General features: G+C 38.3%; 1 protein-coding gene across 8 annotated transcripts in view; it reads left to right on the top strand.

The window, feature by feature from the left end:
- The window catches only part of NLGN1 (neuroligin 1), a 422,927-nt gene that overhangs the window by 119,934 nt on the left and 279,354 nt on the right, over positions 1 to 23,639 (top strand). For 4 of the 8 annotated variants that reach the window (XM_038183684.2, XM_038183685.2, XM_038183686.2 and 1 more), the window contains exons 2-3: positions 9,800 to 10,605; positions 11,053 to 11,112. In XM_038183684.2, the coding sequence (XP_038039612.1) occupies positions 10,113 to 10,605; positions 11,053 to 11,112 (553 nt within the window). In that variant the 5' untranslated portion in view covers positions 9,800 to 10,112. The remainder of the gene's footprint in view (positions 1 to 9,799; positions 10,606 to 11,052; positions 11,113 to 23,639) is intronic. The other 4 variants (XM_013097485.5, XM_038183688.2, XM_013097484.5 and 1 more) reach the window with 1 other exon arrangement.

Consider the following 23,639-nt stretch of genomic DNA (forward strand, 5'->3'; position numbering starts at 1 on the left):
AAGACGCAGCCCACTTTTGCATCTTTGAAATTGGATTTGCAGATGGGGAGCCAAATGCTAAGTAGCCATGTTTGGAAATACTGTTTGGGTGTTTTTTTTTTTTTTTCCCATCCTTCCTTCCTTCCTTCCTTTATTTATTTATTTCCCTCCCCTTGTGCATGAGGCAGGGTTAAAGAAGGCTACTTCTTAGTTACTTTTGATAAATGACACCAGTTTTCTTTGACTACAGCTACAGACTGCAGCAGTGTAGCAAAAGCAGCTTTGCAGTAAATGATTAGGGTGTCCTTAGGTACATATGAAAAATCTCATTTATTCTGTATCCTTCATGTGAATCATATGCAGACTGCAGGAAGAAAAATGAGGCTCGGGATAATCATACTAAGTGTACTGGGAAGCGGGATTTGGCTGAACACCTCTGTGTTGTGATTAACTGAAGTAGCAATGAAGCCATCAGAGGATGTTCAGGCTGTTTAAGGCAGGGAGTTTTGTAGAAGTGAGCAGGAGGGCTGTCATCCTGCTACTGCTTTGGTTATCATACCCCTTTTCTATGGTAGGGTAAGAAGATAATATCCTAGCTGTTGATACTTAAACATCCTTAACAAAGTGGGTTTCCTCTGGATTATTTGGCTGGAGGTGGAGCAGTCTGCTGAGGAGGGTTATTTAAAGACTGGGACAGAGCTGTAGGCAGATAAATTGATTTGCAAATGAACGGAGGATTTGAACATGGTAATGGTGGTAGTTTTATTTTTTTATCAGTTTGCATATTTAATATCCACTGGCATACACACAAGCACAAACCACTCTAATTGTTCAAATGGAGTCTGGGGAAAAGAGAAGAAAGCAGAGGCTTAGATATGGTCTCAGTTTGTAATGGATTGGCATGCCTTTCTTTATTAAAAGCAAATACACATTCCTTTCTAATAGAGACGTGGAGCTGTATTACAGATCCTTGGCTAGCTTTGAATTATTTGTTTGTTGTCATATTTATTATGTTTTTTTAATCACATGAAAAAGAAACTGTTTAAAAATTAAATAGTGTAAAAGAAGGGCAAAAAGAGACAGACGTTCTTTGAAAGCAAATAGTGAAAAGAAAATATTTTGCCAGAGATTCAGGAGAAACCTTTGGGTATTTCTCTTAATAAAAGATGGGCAGTATTCAATCTGATCCAGTAAACAACGTAATTTCTGGTTAGTCCCAGCTACCCATCCTTGGTAAGTATAATAGGTAATGACAAAAAATAGATCCTGACTGATGAATAAATGCTGTTATAAAAACATATTTCCATTACAGTAGTCCTGTTTCTGAGCTCTGCCTTAGGAAAGACTGGATGCATTCAGAGGGGGATGCCTCTGCTTGTTGCAGAAGAGTTTATGTGGAACTGGGAGCGGACATAGGGGATACCAAAGAAAAAGAAGCTGATGTGAAAACTTCATCAAGTATTGCATATTGAAACACATCCTGTAGTTTTAATGACAAATGACGTTACATTCCCCAGAATGACTATTGAATTACAGGACTACAAGGAGAAATCATGTTGACTTCTTGGTGACTCAGCTGCATGTTTCCACCTGCCTCTGAAGACCCCACGTTTTCCAACAGACTTTGTTTTCATAATTATGAATCACCAGTTAATGATGTGCCGTGTATTATCCAAGGATAAAAAGTGACTAGTTGGCTACTTAGTACAATGTTGAAGGTTTCCTGCACACCTACTCTAACATGCCACTCTTCAGACAAAAAGAAAAAAAAGCTGGTGGTGTAAAGGGACACCATCTGTGTGAAACCACAGGACACGGCACTTGCTGTAAATATCCTTTTGGTAATCAGTCCGTGTAAAGTCCTGGCCTGCATACCTCGGTGTAAAATGTTTTTTTTCCACTGCTATGGGCAAATGAAAGATGAGGCCATTAAAAGAAAAGCAATTGGAGCTCCCTTACCCCCGTTTGTGGAATTCTTCTGTTTAGTTCTTGTAACATTTTCTGCATAATCAGTTTTAGTGCTGCCTTTGGGTAGTCTGTTACTTTCCATTGATGCTTGGTTAGGTCTTCTGCACCATTATAAAGGAGAATCTAATACTTTGAAATTAGTAACACGTGCTTGTAAAAGCATAAAAATGATCAAGGACTGTTTAAAATATTATATTTCAAGTGACTCATATCCCTTTACCAAGCAGAGAACTTAAATGGCAATGTAAAAATATATCGTTTGCAGCTACTCAATCACATCCTGCCCAGAGATTCCATTATTCCACTTGTTGAACTGGTTCTGGGAATTTAATGAGGGGAATACAGTTATGGTGTATTTTGTACTTTAATTCCATCTCCTCTGAAGCTTTCTGCTTCGATACCTGAACTTCAAATCATTCTTTGACTCTCCCCTTCCCAACCCTATCAACCAGTTTCAAAAAAAAATGTAGTATCTATATAAAAGCAGTAGCTTTGTATAGATACATGGCGTTAGAAATATTTATGTGGAGGGATTGACTATTTCTTTCAGAGAAACCCTACTGTATAAATACGGTGAATGTTTTGGCATCTTCGGACCTGTGTAAAACAGGCACCGTGGGGTGGAGCTTTTCTTTCTTCAGACCAGTAACTCAAGCCCTGAAATAGTCACCATGCAGCCTCGCTGCTGGGTTAGGAAGCACTTCTGTCACTGGAGTCATGGTCAACAAGACCAGGACGTGACCACAGGAGACCTGAGACTAGGTCCTATAACTTAAAGAAGCGTCTTTCTCACAGATGGTAGTAGAAAATGAAACCAGGACAAGGAGTTGAATAATGGGAGCTACACATGAAGTCAGATGGAAAGAGTAAATCTTTGCAGACATTTAATGGTGTTATATTCTAAGCTTTTGGGAAATTTTATTTGAAATTTTTTTACAACAGTAAATATAGTCTGTGCTATATCCTATTTCTATTTCGTGTGAGAGAAAAATTCCCCGTCTATAGCACAACACTTTACTGCTACCATTACTGCAGACTTTATAGATCAGAGATGTGTCAGCATGTTAGCTTTAGCTGTAATGCTTTTTTTGTGTGAAACCTTATGGGCCTTGCAGCCACTTTCTCATACTGACACTCATAAAACGTTCAAGTTCTCATATTTATTATTTAATTTGCTTCCTATATAGAGCAACAGAGCACTTCAATACATGAATGTGAAGCCAAAAATGACAGGCAGGCATGAATGGGACTAATGAGTTTTAATAATGCACATATTAGAAACTGCTAAAGGAAGTTTAATTAAGAAAAACAAGTTAAGCATGAAATTCATTTTGGAACAAATGCAAGTAAAGTCACAGATGTACAGAATGCTACATCACAGGAAATGCATTCTCAAGTTGATGGATCCCTACAATGCCAATATTGCAGTCTAAATGTAGTGTGCACTCTACAGTTCTGTAAGCATGGTAACACCATTCAAGAGCACTTTCAAACTTGAGTTAGAGATGACGGGTTTGCGATTAACAAATTATATTTATACCTCTGTGGTTTTTATAATGAGCTGGAATTTGATCTCGATTACACTGATGGAATTGAGACCAGGATCTGATCGAGTAAGATAAACATTTGTTCTTTTTTTTTCTGCCACAAGGAAGTTTTTTTATTTTTATTTCTTTTAATTCATCATATTGAAGAACTAGCTATTGATTCAACTCTACAAGGGCTTTGTATGCTTTGGAAGTGTTATATGGCATCCAAATAGAAGAACAATTCATAGACAAATCTGAACTCATTCAAGTATCTTTGTTTTCACAGTTATCTGTTGAGAAATGGTATTAACTGTACTTTAGCTTTGTTTTTTTTTTTTTTTTTTTTTTTTTTAAATCCTGAATTCCTAATGCCTCAGTATAGCAAAATAAAAAGTGGCATCTTTTCTTTCTTCTGAATTTGGTATGAAAGCTTGCCTTAGGTGATGAACTTGCATTAAAGACAGCATTATCATTGGTATTATAATTGTGTTAAAGGTAGTTAACAAAATCCAACTTATGTTTCTCATATGATAAACCTTGGTGAACCAAGGGTTGGCCATAAATATAGGTCCCATAGTGAACTTTGTTACTCATCTTGGAACTTAATTTTTCACCTGCAGGAGACAGAAAAAGCACACCTAGTTTCAGGGACTTTAGTGTGCGTTCTGGTATACTCTGTTGGAATGATCAGATGGGAAGTGTGTGAATGTTTTATAAAGTGTTAATCAAAGAAAGCTAAATTAACTTGACTTTATACAGTGTGCAGATTTCAGTATTGAAAATCTTAGATGGGAAACATCCGGAATATTTTTTTTCTCTAGTGTGACCTATGACTAGCATGAGTTCAGTTCAGTTTCTAGAGTAGGTCAAAAAATCTTCATGTCCTGAAGCACACTACTGTCATCAACACAATAGCCATCTGATCATTTAGCTGAATAGCTGTAGTGCTCAAAAGTGAGTATAAATGTGGTCCATTTAAGAGTTAACCATAAGCTGCTAAAAAGAATAAAGGTTCACTTCAGTGCCCATTATATTCCAAGCCAGTGCATCTGTCATTTTTAATTTAAATCTGTATTACTTAGCTGTCTAAAACTTTACACGTAAGTGACAGAGTTACCCATTCTTTCTGTTATGGGTAAAATCACCATTTCGTTACCTACTTACTGTGCAAAATGTCAGACAGTTACAGTCCATATTAAAAAATTGTGGCCAGCTTCTGGTAATATAAACAATTACTTCAGCTAAGAAGTAGAACTATTTTAAGAAAATGATTTATTGATATGAGTAAATGGAAGATAATAAGACTTAAGTGACCCTCTTCTTCTCATAGGTTTAATTTGTCTGATTCAAAAACAGCTTAATAGAAAATTATGATCAGAAGCCTTCCTATTTTGGCAAACTAAGTTGCAGAAATTATTTAAAGAGATCTTTTGATCATGAAAATACTAATTAATAATGAGTTAGCATTAGTGAATATTCCTGCTAATGGGAAAGAACAAAAATATAGTGAAGCTGAAAAATACATGACAATTTAAATGGGTCTTATATCATCAACTCAGTTTAATTCAACTTTTCATTAATTTGTGCTTCACTGTGTTGAATAATGTATTTATATATATACACTTATATTTTTTACTAATTTGGTTGGAAGGTTTTGTGTACAAAATGTAACGTTAAATAGAGGCAAATGTGAGAATCACATTGAGGAATCAGAGCCTCTGATCTGTGAGTGATATATTTGCACAGCTTGAGGCGTTTGGAAATCCTTACTACTGGGTTGTTTGTGGACCTGTGTAGCATAACACTTGTAATCTCATACTAATGTGGGGTGGGCCTGTGACCCCATCAGAATAATGTCTTATTTGTACCTTTGTTGGCAATCTCAGCAAAGGCTGTGCATTTCAATAGGTTTGGATTTGTGACTGCTTTCTGAAGCTAACCAGATCTGTGTCTTTCCAAGGTCTGTGCAATTCAGGGTTGCAGTCTCCTCTATTATTACTGCACACACCTGCTTTTTAAAACACAAATAGTTCATCTTCTGAACTAAACACATATAAATCTCTTCACCAAGCATTCATGGAAGTACCTATGAGCATGGTCTGTTTCTAAATCTTTACTGATACAAGAGAAAAAATATACCATGTTTGATACAACTCTTCCCTTTGCTAACTTGGAGAGAAGAGAGAGGAAATTCCATGATGCATCTCTTGAGGATTTGGCTGATTGTGTTGACAATTGGTCTGTCACACCGATCTGGTGTTCACACTGGGTTGGAGTTGTCCCTTTAATGGCTCTGTTTCGCTGGCCATGTTCCTGTGTGGGATCATAGCCTATTTTAGAACACAGATTTCCTTTTAGAGACGTGAAACATCTTTGGGCTCTTAGTCCTAAGTAAAGACTGTTGTAAGGAAAAACGGATGCAAATGTAGTTGGTCCTGCAAAAATGTATTTGTGTTTCGAGATGAAGCGGCATTGTGTGGTGTTCAAAACTCTTACAATCACTTTCTGTGAATATTTGTGCAATTGGGACTTACTAGCAAAATGGAAGTGGAAAGTAATTTTTAAGCATGAATATCAAATCATGGAGTACATCTTCAGCTAAAAGAAAACAGCCGGTGCTGTAAAGATATCGTAATAATGTCTGGCATATGGCCAGAAGCCTTGGGTCCCACCAAAGATTTTATTAATCCGTTGGAGCTATTGGCAGGTGGTGCAGTTCAAGACATCCCTTAAGATTTGAAGCTCTGTGCATGAGTAACAAAGAGGAGCTTGGCTGCTGCAGTTAGCAGCAGATGCGACCTGTTGTGGGATGCCCTGTGTCATTGGAAATGCAAAGGTGCTCTAAAGTTATCTTGGACTGTTCGCTCCCTGGCATACTAAATGCTGCTCTAAAGTATTTCAGCATCTGAGCTATAAAGTAATTCAAATTCAGAAGGGAAGATAATAAAATAATGGATGACAGAAAAAAACTTCTGTATAGCATAGACTGTTCCAAAGACCGTGAAAGACTTTATCAAATACCTTTTACAGTAGAATTCATTTGTGTTACCACAGGGAACAATTGTGATCCTCACATCTAGGCAATAATAAAATCTGAAAATGCTTCTCCTCCTCCTCAGATCCAGTTTTCTGATGCCGAAGCTTTATACTTTGGCCCAAATTGATCATCATTACTCTTTAGTTTATTCTACTGCCCATCTCCCTGATCATTCCTCCTCCTGTTTATTGCTTCTGCCTCCACCAATTCCTGATCAGCCATTTGAAGTCCAGATACCAGGGGAAAGTCCTATATAGATCATCTGCTGGAGGACTAATGAAAATTTTGTCCAACATTGATGCTGGGCAGCTAAGACATGCTTCAGGCTGGCATCCCTGCTTTGCCTTTCCACCTAGTGCTGGATGTAAAATTTTGGCATGGAAGTCTCAAAAGATTTGAGTAATCTCAGGCTTCTGATCTGCGTGAGTTTGTGTTTATAATGTAGCATCAGGGCAGCCAGCAACAAGCTCGGATGTCTGACCTCTCTGAGTCTCAGCAATAAACTGTTACTTAATCATTGAGAAAGAAAAGCTTGTGGGGAAAAACACAAGCCTAGAATTCAAGTTACAAACACAATGCAGATCTGTTGATTCCAGTTCTGCAAGTGCTTAACAAGATCCTGCCCTGTATAGCCTATACATCTATTTGCTGAAGCTAGCTACTGCCCAAGAGTTAATTAATCGGGATAGCCAAACATTTTAATCTTACCAATTTAGTCTCATTTCTGTCTTAAAGCAATCTTGCTTCATGTAAGGCAAAACAGAATTTTCAATCACAGCAGAGATGTTCACCTGCAACAGCGAAACAGACTATAGACAAGCTCAAACTATAGCCCAGCTCTATAATTTGCTTTGAATTTACATAAGTAATAATTTTACTTTGGAATAAGTTAAAGGAAGAAGTGTTGCCCCAGTCTTGCAATCTGAAATATGTCTCTGTTCTGATTAACTCCAGATATTTCCAACATTGTTGTTAAAACTTACCACTTTAGGTACCAAAAGTGCGTTACGAAGTTGTACTTGATTTGAAAACAGGTCAACTACCACTTTGAGGGTAGTAGTGCTAGAAGAATTGTTAGTAGCATCTTGGTCACTTTCCACATTCAGCCATGGAAAACTCAGCAGCCTGAAATGAAGGATAATACTGGGTGCAGCTAAGTTGAATTCAGTTTCTCCTCAGCCCTTCCCCAGAGCATGCCATTTAGCAGCAGAGCTGTGGAGATTCAGTTCCTACTATTTGCAAATGGAGAGAGCTCAGAGTTTTAGAAAGGGCAGAGAGACAGAAATAAAAAATACATAGTTTTTAAGACATAACAGAAAAGATCTAAATGTATGGAAGTTTGGAACATGACTGAGGAATAGGCTTCCATCTACCCATGACCTACTATTCCATGACTGCACATCAGCTCAGAACAGCAAAGTTGTACTAGCTGCCTTCTGCTCCAGCACATGTCTACGTCCCCTGTCTTTACTATTTCTCAAGTGATATCCTACTACCTGCAAAATTTGAAATCCAACAAAACAACAATCTTCTGAGAGGTAATTGTCTTGATGCCAGTCTGTGTGCAAGTTTATTGAACGAAATGTAAACACGTACATTAACTTTGGGGAATTATTTTCTGCAGCTAAATTGGTGTGCTTCCAGCAAACACTGAAAATTTGAAGCTGGAGAGTGAAGGATATAAGCCTGTTTGTTAATGCGGTTTCACAGTGAAGGTGTTAGAATTAGCAGAGGAAGAAAAGGAGAGAGAAAATTGTGGAAAAGCTTCATCTATCTCCTTATTGCCTCCTGAGATAGATTGTTCAGAGCTAAAGGAACACTAGACATGAACCAAATCTCCTGCTGTCCTATATAGCTTTTACAATCTCCTTTTTAATAACCCAAACTGCAGGGTAGTCTGACTATTAGACAAGCCGTTCCTTTGAATTCTCTCTACAATGTGTATAGACATGATAAAAAAACAATTCTCATTAAAGCTGCCAATGCTATTCAAAAGCAGGTGGTTTAAAATGTTTCCTATGCAAAGCAAAACACATTTCTTGTGTTTTACACACTGCTTAATAGGGAGCGTAAAATTACACTGCTATGTTGTGTATCACACTGCATTTTAAATAATAGAATATTGTAAATCGTGTTAGAAATATGTTTAACATGAATATGGAAGATATAATGATATGCACCGAGCAATTTTCAGAAGTGCTGGAACACTGCCTTGTGTGACAACCTCTGAGCTAACATAGTTGAAAATAGAATCTGGAATTTGAGATTATGCAGTCCCTGATCCTAACTGATTATTTTTCTAGGGTACTGTTCAGTCAGCACGCGGGTGGGTATATGGATTTCCACTGTCCTATGGGAATGTTTATTGTTTATATTGTAAATTAAGGATGGTAGGAATTGAGTGCATTGATTGTGTGTTTTCATTTGTGAGTAGTTTAAAAACAATACAGGATTGGCCCAAAGTAAAAATTGTGATGTACAGCCCCATCACTCAAGTGCCTGTTGATACCCTTTTACGTTTATTTATTTATTTATTTATTTATTTATTTATTTAATGCTGAAGTCCAGGCATACTTATGTGCAAATTCAGAGTTTGCCATTCACTTCAGTGGGAGCAGACTGTGGACCTTTACTGCTGTTGTGAATCTTTCACTCTGCCAAAAATTCAGGTGTTTTTCATTACCTGTCAGCAAACTGTGGGGAAACAAATACCATAGAAAGTATGGTAATTTATGTTATTCTTATAAAAATATGGCGGTTGCCTTAATGTTTGAATCAGAAGTTGGAATTTAAATAAGCAAACAAACGTTTGAATGTATTTTAATCTGCTTTTGATTAAATAAAATGCTTAGAGTCTTCAGTATGCCTGTCTATCTTAATTTCACTCTTTTGCTTTGAGAAATAATTCCATCCTTTTTGATAACTAAACTTGTGCAAACAAGGTGAAAATTGATTATAAAATGATTCACTTAAATAAAATATTAACGCAAACACTTATTTAATGGGGCCTGGCAGCAAAGTGCTTGTTCTTGAAAAGGTGAAGTTTAAAAATGCATTTTCTGTCCGACCTGTTTCTTCTGAAAAATCTCTAAATTCAGCAGGTGACATTGTAGATAATCCAGTAATCAGTGCTTCACCCGCCATCTCATGGTACCATAAACTAGTGCAATTTTACTTACATGACTCTAGCAACTATTAATGTATGCACATAACTTGTGAAACACCTAGTTATCACTCTGCCCATATTAGCTCTTTCATACTAATGATTTATTTTCATTTTCTCCAGGATATAGACCTGCGGCTAACTGGATTTGATTTATAAGAGGGGATTCTGCAGTAAATGGCCGCTCTCTTCATATTGCTGCTATGGAAAACAGAATTGTCAATAGGATGTAGTCTGATAAATAGTGCTGAGTGAAGATGCAGCTTCAATAAGTGTGAAATCAATGGAAGATACTTACCGCATGAAAAGCCTTTTGAGATTTTTCTGACAGGCTCCTATTTAGGAAACTTGATCTGTTTCCTTTGGTTGCCCTCTTTTTACACCAGTGGATACAAATAAGATTGCTTCATTGTAGTCACACAACTAATGTGGGACCATGGCCTTTCCAAGATCCATGTGGCTGAACTGTGTATGGAGAGCGATGATAGTCCGCCTGTTACACATGGGATTGAATGCCACTTTTGCTTTCTCTATACTTGGATTTTTGCTTCACGCTGCAGCTGTGTCCTCCCAAAAATTGGATGATACCAACCCAGTGGTGACCACCAACTTTGGCAAGATAAGAGGGATTAAGAAGGAACTAAATAATGAAATTTTGGGGCCTGTTATTCAGTTTCTTGGGGTTCCGTATGCTGCCCCTCCAACAGGGGAGCGCCGCTTCCAACCTCCTGAGCCTCCGTCTCCCTGGGCAGATATCAAAAATACCACTCAGTTTGCTCCAGTGTGTCCCCAGAACATTATAGAAGGCAGGTTGCCTGAAGTCATGCTTCCCGTGTGGTTTACTAATAACTTGGATGTAGTTTCCACCTATGTACAAGATCAGAATGAAGACTGCCTCTATTTAAATATCTATGTCCCAACCGAGGATGGTGAGTTAATAGCAGACGAAACAGGGAGATCTTTTTATTTTCCTGTTCTACGTTCTAACAATATTAATTCATGTGTACTGTTAGCATGCATGGCTTTCTTTGTTTGCATGCCAGCATATTACATGTATGCATGCTGCTTTTCTTTGTATGCATCTGTCCTTTTAATTTATTATTATTTTTTAAATTTTTCTGTCTACACTCGTGTTTTTTTTTCTCCCACAGCACGTGTATTTTTAGGTCAAAGTTGGTACCTAATTCTCATTGCCACCCACTGACTTCTGGGAAGATGCATCAACATCTTATCCATTGCATGTGCAGGCACAAGAGGTTGAGATTCTTCCGCACCTAATAAAGCAGGTCATATTTAAGTTAGATAGTGGTGTTGCATGCTCCTACTGTCTGTGACGGAGCTCCATGTTATTTTCTAGTCTTCTATTCATTTTTCAGTCAAAAGAATATCCAAGGAATGTGCCAGAAAACCCGGCAAGAAAATTTGTAGAAAAGGAGGTATGTATAAAGTGGACAAAAAAAAATGGGGGAAAAATCGAAACCTTGCAAAGGAAGAACATATAATACAGCTGAAAGAGGCTGATTTGCTGATGCTATGAAGTGAACAGTTAGGGACTATCTTGTCCTAACAAAGCCAGAAAAGTATTTAAAGAGAGGACCGTGTAAAGCAGATGAGAAGATAACATTTGTGAAGTCTGAACTCAGTTGCATTGATCATCTCTCTTTTACTGTCTTGAGCTGGCCCTATTGGCAGCTTCTCTGTCTTGGCCCCATGGTTTAGAGGAGTGTGTGTCCCTCATGTTGACACCTGATGTTGTATATGCACAGGAGGTGGCTTTCATGCCTGGGGGCCACTGAAGTTGCTGGCCCAACTCCACAGCTCTATAACCCAGTGGTGTTGCAAAATGGCTATTAGGTATCGTAGCAAAGCAGAGCTGAAAATCCACATTGACTTCCTACCTGATGCACACTGCTTTCTTGGACCAGCGTTAACTTTCCTGGGACGTTTTTGTGAAACACTTCTTTTTGTTTACACGTTTCGAAAAGTGAGTGCTGATTTCCTGTATTTTGTGATTACGGCTCTCTTTGTAAAAGTGAAAGTCTTAATAGGGATGTAGAGAAATGTTGAAATATTGTGACATGATACTTTGGAAACTAGGCCGCTCTGGAAGCTTTGGAAACTTGTCTTCTATCATTTTAGTATTAGCATGGGAGGATTTGCAGATTTCTTTGTGGATATTTGCAAATTCCCAAAGCAATTGATACGTGACATAGAAGGTATATTTTGGTATTGATTTGCAGCAGGTATTTGGTAACTACTTTAAAGTACTAATTTTGTACTACTGTTCACATTTGTTTTGTAACAAGTTATTTTTCCTTATTATTACCTCTAAAATAATGTGCTGTGTAATAGTTGGACTCCATTTGAATTTAGAGCACTTATGGTAAACAGAACAGTGGAAATACACAATTATCTATTATCTGTAATCCATATTTTTAATATAAGTTGCTGTTTGTTGCTGCCACTCCAGAAAAATGCATTTTAGGAAAGTGTCATAGTGGGAAATTGTTCCAACTCTATTAACTCAGATTAGTTTTTAAAGCCATATCTAGGCATCTAAATGAAGGTGGCCTTATTTTCCAAGGCTTTTGCTCTTGCAGTTCCTACTGACTGTTAATTGCAGCTAGTTGTTAATTATTAGTTGTTAATTGGAGTCGCTCAGTGTATGCTTTTTTAGATGTCTAAATCCACTTTCAGTAACTTAAGGCAATTCAATTTGTTTTTAAATCGTTGGGCTTTGAGTCAACTTCTGATGTTTCTATTGGGGATTTTTTCCTCAGTATTGTAAAATACAGTTGGTTAAGCTGGATTCCCAAAGTTGGAATCAAAGATAATCAGGGTACAGTGAGCAACGTCACTTCTTCACACATCATTCAAGTTAGAATAACTGCTGTCATTTATATGCATTCAATTAATGTGCAATGCTGCAGCAGTTATTACGCAGTTCATCAAGCGTGTGTAATTAGCTGAGCAACTTTCACTTCCTATCACCCAGACGCTGATTCACAAAGTCATAAATAAAGATGCAGATCTCCATCATTGTTCTCAGAAAGCATATTTTCCTATGAGAGGATATTTAAAAAAAATCAGGAAAAAAAAAAAAAGGCAAAAATAAAGGGAAGGAGAGCCCAGTAGATGAGAAAGTCATGTTTATTGTCCTGTGAGCCTGAAGGAGAATAAAGAGAGAGTTATTTGAAATTCAGTAGGTACCCTGTCAGTTTAATTCATTGCACATAACAGCACAATAAAGAGCAGCAGAAGCCTACCTTTTCTCGTTGACAAGTGCAGAGAACTCCTGAATACCTTTAGCCTGGGCAGTTGGCAGAGCCATAGTCATCCTTGTTCTCGGAGTAGCTCACCCTCTGCTCACCCATACGCAGCCTCAGGTTACCCTTGGCCTGGATTCCCTTCAAACCTAGTAGTAAAATGAATCATGTTGTAGAACAAAGTTGCAACAGAGTAAGGGCATTTTACTAGCAACAAACACTAGCTTGGAAATGGCCTGCAATGGTTTTGTATGAGAAGGAAGAAAGGAACAATACTGCCTCTTTCGCTGGATTTAGTTTGGAGTCGTTTCATTACACTTAGGGAAGAAGGTTACTGAAAAGAGAAAATAGGACAGTGAGAGGCAGATTTTGATACCATCTGCTTAATTAATACAGGATATATAAATTAGAAGTGACCACACCAACAGTACACTATCTTATATACTGTTCAGTGCTTTCTGATTATGTGAAATAGATTTTATTAGATAAACAAATTAGTAGCTATATTCAGTTGTCAGCTGAGGGACATGAGGAAATTAAAAATTTTGAAGAACAGGAAGTAATCTGATGAAGATGGATGTAGAAATGAAAGCAATTTTATCTGCAAGTCATGCTAGATGTTGTAATGGGAATTATAACCATTACCATGTGTTGGTGGGATTTTGATATGCACGCTGCAGAACTACAAAATGATAGGATGGGAACTGGGTGAAAAGGAAGGAGGCAATATAGCACGATTTCTGCTCAGTGTCGTTGCTTATTTTTTAGTATATTACATTTTCAGTTTACTGATTCAATAAGTAAGGAAAGATCATCTGTTTTCATATCTTTTGCTTATCATGTAGAATCATGTATGCGAAGGTCAGCGGTTGCTAATTCTGTTATGGGTATGCATACAAGCAGAATACCTCTATTTGCTAGGGCTGGCTTTAGAAAATCTTTACAAATGCATCTAATTAATTTTGTGTTATTTTCTTAGAGGCTAGATTCCACAGTTGTAAGTTCTAATGGAATTGAGATTATATCCTAGATAACAGCATTTTACTGCCTGATATTAATTACATTGTTGATCATGTGGTACTTCCCAAATCTCTTTGATGATGCAAACTTTTGCATCATTTCTAGGAAACAGATGAATAGCTTTATGCTTTGTTTAGTGTTTCTAATCTCTATTTTACTTTTATAGTCAAAGCATGAATATTTTACTTGTGATCTAGAATGACAGGGTAACTTATTATCTCTTAGAAGGATTGTACATTCTGCTTTAGCTGCAAGCTTCTGTTTTTTCAATGACATATATCCTGTATATCCATCTGTTTGCATTGCAAGAGTTTGGACTGCGATTTTCCTACTTTAAACTCTAACAACAATTATAAAAAGGAATTTTGAAAATTGTTACTGGTATGACCACTAAAAGGAACCCCAGATATGTATTCTGCACTTGGGATGACGGTGTGCCTTTTTCTAGGAACCTGTATAAAAGCATTTGTATTGCCTGAAGATTTCTGAATGTGAAGATGTGAGAGTGGTTTTCATAGAAAATATGATATATGCTGGATATCATGGAATTAGTTTGGGAGACGTTAGTATTTGTATGAGAATTGGGAGTGGAATAAGGAAAGAAATCACTTGATCCTTACTTTTATGTTTAGGAATTACCAGTGGCTAGGAGACTGCCCAACATCAGTGACTTCTTCGCATGTGGATTCTGTTTCTTATTCTAGTCAGTGCAGTGAATAAATTTTAAATGCAAAGAATCATGATCTGAACTATCTCATTTGAGAGTGTAGTATGAGACAGCTCTATTAATATTTATGCCTCCTAATGGGCTACTTGATTTTCAGAGAGCAAAGCTCCTACCACCATACTTTCTGGGTTATGGCTGTGATTACTATGGATGCATAGGAATGTATATACATACATACAAATACACTTTCAGAAATGAAACAAAAATCACAGCGCTATCATCTCATCCTGCACTGAACATTCATTGTTTTCCATAGAGAATATCTTACATCAATTGTGATTCATAAATGGCACAGATAACTTCAAGGCTTTTAAGCTTAGCAACATGAAACATTTTTCATAAATCTAGGAAGATATGAAAAGAGTCCAATTTAGCCTGTTACCCTTTGCTTCTGTCAGATGTTTGTTCCAGGTCTGTATTTAACTACCTCAGAGCTGTTTGACTTACAATCCAGTTTTGGAAGAAGAAGTTAATGCAACCTATACAGTTGCTACAGCCATTATTAAATAAAGTTCTTTCCATACTCCTTTTTCAGCTCTGAAATCAGTGGGTAAAGTACAAGCTTAGACCTGGTGAAATGTGCTTTTATACTGGCAAAATTTAGTGATTGATTATCAGATATATTTATTTATTTATTTTCTAAATATCTCATGTAGAAAATGATATCAAAGTGATGGAATTGTAGATGCCATACTGTTGAAAAATGATTGAGATATTTTTCCTCCACGGTCATATAAATGAAAAGAAGGAAATCTAAGGTGTGTGCTTCCATCACTGCAGGCTCAGCTTTGTCAAATTACATTGCACTGCCAGTGGGCTAAGAACATACATTTGCAGACCATTTCCAGGGCTTGTGGTGACTTGAAAGTGAGTGTCAAAGCCCATAGAGATACTTCAGTGTTTATTTGGTGTATAGCAACCAAAGGATGTATATTTTGCATTAGGCAGCTTCAAAAATTCATAATGAACGATTTGCCTGTAATATATTTGTGTCATAGTTGCCTGTACGCATTTGAGGTCTTGCCCCCATTCATCCTTGCTGGCTCCTCCAACTCATTCTGCCCTCGTGAGGCCGGTACCCATCCCTGCAGGCACAGATGTAGTCTGTAATTCCAAACGCTGGTGCTATCTGCTAAAACACCAAGATTGCTCCATTTTTTCTGTTCCTTTTTGAAGCACTGTGTTCCTGTTTTTCATTCCTCAGATACCACAGCAGTATTTCCTATTATACTAGTAATACATTGAAGAAGATAATGAAGCAAACATTGTCTTGTACAGACCTTTTCATCCTTTCACAATCTAAAGCTGTTAGTGTCAGTTAGCAGCATTTTTCAAAGATGTGCAGTAGGTTTATGTCATATTTGAAATAACATAAAATGCTTAAACTCCGATGTACTTTCCACAGTTCTCTTTCTGGGTGAGCCAATGCTTGACAATAGAAGATTTTGCAGACTGCATTTTAAGACTCCAGTCATCTTAAATGCCATCAACACTGGTCAAAGTCCTCCTGAAATGTCTAGTTGTTCAGGCTCTGAGCTCTTGCTGACCACAAAGTCATCGTGCTGTCATTGCTTTGCTCATACACCTTGACAGTGCTTATAGCTCTAACAGGTCTTAAATTCTGATCTAATTCCGTTCCTTGTCCATTATTTTACTGCTTGCTTTTCATTTTCTACATCCTCCCACACAAAGGCTCTAAAATAGTGATGTTTCCCTGCTAATACTAAGTCAGATAAAACTGCTTTGTGCTTCTTCCCATTGCCTTCCTTGGGTTGGGCCAGTTGTACCCAGCAAATAACTGTGATGTGGTTATCCTTTCAATCTGCTATTTTCTAATTTAGCATATAAAGCCAGATTGGACAAAGTTTCAGAAGAAATAGCTACAGAAGTATGTTTGTGCATTTTCAGAGGGAATTTTTGAGTAACTCACATGACTTTTGGATAGCTGCGATTTTCTGCTTGCTTTTTTGTCATTGTTTTTTTCCTGTCCTGTATTGTTATTTCTTTTTCTGCTCTGTGTTCATGCCCTTCATTTTTTTTTCCTTATAATACACATGGATACAAACATTTTTAATATTCCTTGCATATTTTTTGAAGCTTGAAACATGATGTCAAGCCATTCTTAAAGATCATCTCAATTATAATGTTAATAATCCTCTTATAACTTGAATATTGCTCCAGTATAATTCCATTTTTTTTACCAAATTCTTTTCACTTGTGATTCTTTAACCCTCTTCCTTTTTACTTACTTTATGTTGTCAAATATACATGTCTCCTCTACTTTGATACGTATAGTATTATTAATTATATTCTACATTCAGAACCCCGCTGCTTTAATGAGCTTAACATAAATGAGATTTGTTTGGGGGACATCAATCCGTTTCCTTCTGTTTTAATATTAATATCTCATATATTACTTTCTCATGCTTCTAATGAAGTTTTATCCTAAAAAGCAGCAGCCCCAAACAATATAAGCCTAAGAGAAGTAGGACAGAGCTGACATTAAGCTATGTTTGCACCTATCTTCTAATACCTCATATGTTTCTGGCCATAATCAGCCACCCTGAGGCTGCTATAAGTTAGTGCAGAGATTGCCAGAGGTACAGAAACTGTACAGTGCAGGTGCTGGAGCTGTTTTCCCTTCCAGAGTTTTGCTGTGGTGTCAAACTTCAGCAGCAACAGTAAATCACGTTGCTAATTCCTCTGCTGTGGGAATTCTTCTAATATTCCTTCATGCTATCAGAGCAGTAATCAGAATCTGCCCTGCTGGAATTTTTCTATGGGCTTTTTATTGAAGATGAATTTTGTCTTTTCTATTCATACTGCTAGTGCAGTAAATGCACAGTAAGTTTAGTCTTAGGTATGTGTTTGAGGAGAACGAAAATTACCCTGCTGAAGAATTTCTGGGTCTTCAGCTGTCAAAGCTCTGGAAGTGTTTTTCTGAAATTGCCTTGTAAAGGTCTGTCCACCAAGGAAGGCAGAAGGAGAAAAAAACCTCCTGCAGGTTTTCTCTGTTAGCCAGCAGATTTGACCCAGAAGATGCATTTTGGGAGAAGATCATAGACGGTATGACTGGTAAGCTTTAGCAGCAGCTGCGCTGGAGTGCTGTGCCCTGAAGGAGGGCTGGCAGTCCCTCAGCAGCTGTCAGGGACTGCACGTGGGCCTTTTCCTGAGTATTTTGTGGTGGTCCAGGATCTGTGCCTTTATGGCAGCCGAGGAATCAGAGCACAGTTTGAATGCTGTTGTGGGTGCTATTCATATTTTCTTTCTTTTGACAGTAATTTACAATTCAATGTCTTGTGAGATGCTCAGTTATCACATAGGATAATTAGGTTTGGGCTATATTTATGGCAGTGTTTTGGGTTCGGGCCCTGCGGCGGCAAAGTGCTGTGGTCTTTCTGTATGATTTAATATTTGTTTAAATAATTTTTTTATCCTTATACTATTTTATAATGTGTGGAAAAATCATATTATCATACATAAAGAGAGAATTTAGTAAGTCAAAATCTATAGGAGAGACAGCCGTTTATTATTTGTATTTGTTTTCTGGCAAGCTTCCATTTGTTAAATTTCACCCTTTTTGTAAAGGCCTTCTTTAATTATTAGCTGAAAATCAGGTATTTATGTAATTATCATAATTATATCTACACATCTAGTGTACTTGCAATTATTTCATTAAAAATTGTAATTATTATACAATTATAGGGGATAATGACGTCCTTGTAACATGTTGCAGAAGCCCTAATTAAATGGTGGCATAAATGAATTGGAAGTGATTTTGAAGTTTTGAATATTGTTTTATCAGAAATATCAGAAGTGATTCATCCACATTATGATCTGGCAGTAAAACCCCTCCAAAGTTATTTTGAGAAAAGATTTCACAGAGCTCATGGAAAAGGATTTGTCTCTATTGCCTTTCTGTCATTACTTTCTGTTCTCTATATTCCTACACCTAAAAATTGTCTGCAGATATTTAATGGAGAGGGGCATTGTGTAAGATGAAGATTGCACAGCTTGCTGAATCTTTCTAGAAGGCTCAGCCCAGAGCAAAAAAGGATCTATGTGAAAGCACAGCCTGTACTTAGACAGAGGGAAAAACCTATCCAACAGTTGGTTCAAGATGATGAGAAAAAGGAAAATATAAGGAGGCTTTCCTTACATGCTGAGTTTTGACGATCTGCCTGGATATGGGGATGTCTAAATGCAGTTCCAGGTACCGGGGGAAGAGAGAAGGAAATTGTTGTGGTAGCCCGGGTCTGTGATGCTCCAAGCACAGGAGGTGCATCAAGTGGTGTGGGTGCAGAGGAGCCCTGCAGAACATCTCCTCTTCTGTCCCTCGGCGTGTGTAGGAATGATGGGCAGGGACAGCATATGCCAGAATGGCTTCCAAATGGCTACCAAAACCTCAAGATCACAGATTTCTCATCCTCTGTCATGTCAACTTTCCGTAGTGTACAGATGATCTCTCTTCTCTCACTTCAGTTAATTTTAAAAGTAATTGAAAATGGCAGGAAGGCATATGCAATTTTTAGGCTTATTTCAGCATTCAGTGATTTGAAATAAGTGACTGGTGTACAACAGAGCACCCATGGTGTGACTGGCAACCAGGCAACCACCCTTACCACCACATCCACCCTGGTTTTGCTGCCAGCACCCCGCTGGCAGGCCGTGGCTCGGGGCAGCCCGCAGCCACACACGGCCCATCTGGGGGAGCACTGGTCCCTCGTACACCGGCTGCTTACCTCCCACCTGCCAGCTGGAGCTCCTCCTCCAGCCTTTGCTCCCAGTTTTGCTAGGGGAATGACTCATGCACATTTCTCCCAATTATTGAGATGCATCCAGGCAGGTTAGACAAACCTCCCATTTAATTCCCTCGGTTCACATCAGTTCAGTTCTACCCAAGCTTGGTCAATGGGGGCTTACAGCGTCTACTCTACTTCAGGAGGTACCACAAAAGGATGGGAGCAAACCGCCAGGAGGGAGGAGATCCTGGGGCTGCCAAGAGATCATCTCTCCATGGCCAGGAGAAGGCCTCTCTCGTTACACCATCTTGTGTCAAGGTTCCCTGCTGAGGCAGCCCCCATGAGCACTGATCTGCTCAGATGGTTGCGGTATTTCTCTGAGGACATTCTGCCCTTTAACCAGAAACTGAGCACCATCTTAGTTGTCAAGCTCCATTTCAGTGCTGTGGCAGATTTTTTTATCTTCTGTCAACATTTTTTGCTTTTATTCTTTAATATATTAGTATTAATGTAGTGAACGGGGAAACAGAACAAACCAATCACCAGTGGGATCTCTCTGAAACAATGAGAATTTAGTCCTGAGAGTCCTCATTCCCAAAGCAATTGTCTCAAGGAGATGGACCCAGTGGTAACAGAATATGAACCAGGCATTTATCTATATGGTCTGTGTACATACACAGCCACAAGCAGATTTGAAAGCTCAAAGAAAAGTTGGTACAATTTGTCCCATTTCACTGCAAAATTCATATTTATATTTTTTTTCATATTTATTTTAAAGTGCCAAGGTATTGGAGATTTTTTAAAATCCAAACTTAGTTGCTGAAGGCCAGACCTAAGACACATGCATGAGCCAAACAGGTACTGCATCAGATTTTGCACATTTACTTGCTCTGAGACTGCTTCCAGTAATGATAGTGCCCCGTGATCTATATAGCACCTCGGATCCATGAAATATTGCTGTATAGCTGGTGTAGAGGCAGGTTTATTTCAGGAAATTTCACAAGAAATCATTAGGCTGTAAAGCTAGATTTTAAATTCTTGGTCCTTTCCCTGTTTCTCCATGCTAAACTCCGATGAAGTACCCCTCCATATGAATCAATTAACCGCTGAGCTCTGCGGAACAGGAAAGGGAATTAAGTTTATGTTCTGCATTTTTCAGTCATTAAGCGAGACATTCATTAATCACAAATAGGTTATTTTTGCTAGAAACAATAACTTTTGAAACAAAAAATAATTGCTATACTTAAGTGCTGAAGCACCTGCAGTCTCTTGATGTGAAGTTTCCAAAGATGAAGTCTCACATAAAAGAGGAAACAAAAGATGCATCAATTGCCTTTTCTTCAAAGTGCCGTGAAACTCTCGATTACCTGGCAATTCTTGCAGCGTTGCAGTTGCAAGACTTGAAGTATAGGAGGCATTACCTGGCCTAAAGCACATTTTGATACCAGATCGTATGAAACGTGTGCTCATGTTTTACAGAGAAAAGGATGAATGCTGACGAGGTCACCGTAAAAGTCCCCCCGTCCTGAATCTGGGCCCGTTAGCAGAAATTCCTCGCCTCCCCTTCTGTGTGCATTACATTCCATGTCGTTCACACGTGAAGCAGAACATTGCCCCTTGAACTGTGAAGCAGTCATGTGTTTTTGACAGGCTGATTTTGTTTCTTCTCCTGACATCTCTGAACGATGGCTACCGAGATGCGGTGAGGCAGGCGAGGGCCATTCCCTCGCGGAGGTGAGCAGGGAGACAGAAGCTGAGCTGAGAGGAGCAGGAAGGGGATCTGACAGCAAAGAAGGCTCCTGACACACACGTGGAAGCAGGTGCACGCTGCCTTGCACCGAGCAGAGAAATAGGATTAAAAGGCTCTTTCCCTCTAGGCAAAGTAAGACCAAGAAGCAGGCAGTGCAGAAATCCTTCTGCAGTTTTAAATAGCAGAACTGATTTTTTATTTTTTATTTTTTTAGCCAGAGTTTGCTCACCTGTATTAGTTGCCGTATTCCTGCTCAGAGCTTTGATATACTAAACTACAAGCTCATTTGCCTGATTAGCCACACAAGCAGCAGTTGATCAGGAAAGGAAGAAGCAGGTGATTTACTAAAAATGCTCCGCAGCCCTCCCAGGCCTGATGGCTGCACTGCCCCAGTGGTCTGACCACCACGACTCAGCCGAGGACTTGGGCATTTCTTATGGGGGATGTTACAAAATAAGCTTGACCTGAAGTAGAGCAAAAGCTAGCCCTTAATATCCCCTGATTAAAAATAGATAAACTCAGCAGTAAGTCAGATTCAGGCCTGTTGTTTGAATTATGAATATTCTTCTAAATGCTGTCACTTCCTTAAAGAAATACAGTGCTTTCTTTTGAATTTTAAGTGACTTTGGATTGAAATTCTGTGTGAGTGATTATCTGGCTCAGTGAATACTGTTGTTGTTATTAGCGGTTTGGGGGGTTAACCTCTTCACTGCTGAAATCTCTGACAAGTGCTGTGTGCTGGTGTACTGCACTCAGGAGCTAGAAAGGTTAAGAAGCCATCGAAACATATTCAGGAAATGTCATAATTTTGGGGCTGATGAAGTGCAAGCCCAGAAGAAAACAAAGAAATGATAATAATAATTGGACTTTATGCCTCCAACGATGACAGTTCGAAGGAGAGCAAGCCATAAAGAGTAGCTCAGTTTTAGTTCTGCCCCTATTAGTTATGTCACAGTCCCACTTTACTTCTGTAACCCCAGAAATTTGCTGTTTAAATGGACTTTGGTTGCAGAGGGATGATTTGACACAGGGCCACATGTCCCTTTCCAGTCATTCTGGCCCTTGTGAGCTTTTTCCCTTTCCCTCCATCCTCCGTTAGCTAAGCAGCATCTGGCCCTTTCCTCTGGTGAACTTGCATGACTCTATTTCAAGTATAGATTTAGTTATTAAATCTGGAGATTTAAGTATGGATCTGTTCCACTAATCAGATACTGTAGTGATTAGAGCCACAAAAGTACTTGGAGAGATCAATTAGATTAGATTATCAGATCATTATAAGCAAACTCTTAAAGACAAAGCAATAGAAAGTAATATTGTGTCGTTGTATTTCTTTAGAGAATATTTATCCTGTTATTGTTTGTTTGCATCTCTGTTTTCTTTACATCTGTTAGGACCGCAGTGGCACAGAGCATCACCTTCAGAACTGGGTTGGAGGACAGGATCGGTACCAATCTGTGCAGTGAAACTCTGTGATGCTCTTCCTAGGCTAAACCACACCTCACTGTATGTACTCTAGGAGAAATATATACACATGCACATGGAAATCTCATTTTTAAAGCAATTATGAGGTTTCTTGGGGAACTTATTTCAGATCCCTGGGGTTAGGCAGATGCCTTCTGTTCTGTCACCATCTTTTTATTATCTCTCATGTCATTCTGTATTTATTATTTTGTCTGTAATCTTATTTGGGCTACTTTTATTTCATAAACCAAGTGTTATGAACAAACACTAGCTAATTCAGATAAAGGTTGATTCATTCTTTAGCTGTTTGTTTTCAGGGTTCCTGTGAAAAACATTTTCCAGTGTATAATTGCCAATCTTGTCAGTTCTAAGCCTCAAAGTTGTATTTTCTACAGCCTGCAGTGTCATTTTCTTAGCATATATATATATATATATATTTATGAGCTCCTCTTTTTAATATATATTTTAGTAAGTATTACAGCTAATGCTAGTATACTGTTTTCATGAAAGAACTGGCTGAATAGTGTACATCAAAGGCAACAATTAGTGTATTTTCATTTGACTTGTTCAGCCTATTAGGTTGTTAAATTTTGCATAGAAAATCATTAGCATGTTTAATTTGGGAAGGAAGCTGTTGGAAGAGGAGTTGTGGATGTAAATCAATTGGTGAGGAGGCTCCCATGCAGCAGTGAGAGCTCTGAAATATCAAGAAATATTTTCCCACATATTTGCTGTATGTGCAAAGAGGTGAAAAAAGATGCAGGATGATCACCGACTTAGGAGTTAACAAAGAAGCTTCTGCCAGCTTAGTCTAGTATTAAAATCTGGAACAAGATTTTATCCCCTTCTTTTCTCATTGAGGACTGCAGAGAAGCACAGGTTTGAGATTGCAGAATGCCAGATCTTCTTTAAGTAAAGGTGAAAGCCATCAGAACCATGCTCAAGATTCATGGTACTTAGGGAGAGCCCAGTATCGGGCCCCTTGCTCCTTGGTTAG

The sequence above is a fragment of the Anas platyrhynchos genome, chromosome 9 (assembly GCF_047663525.1).
Source record: "Anas platyrhynchos isolate ZD024472 breed Pekin duck chromosome 9, IASCAAS_PekinDuck_T2T, whole genome shotgun sequence".
NCBI lineage: Eukaryota > Metazoa > Chordata > Aves > Anseriformes > Anatidae > Anas > Anas platyrhynchos.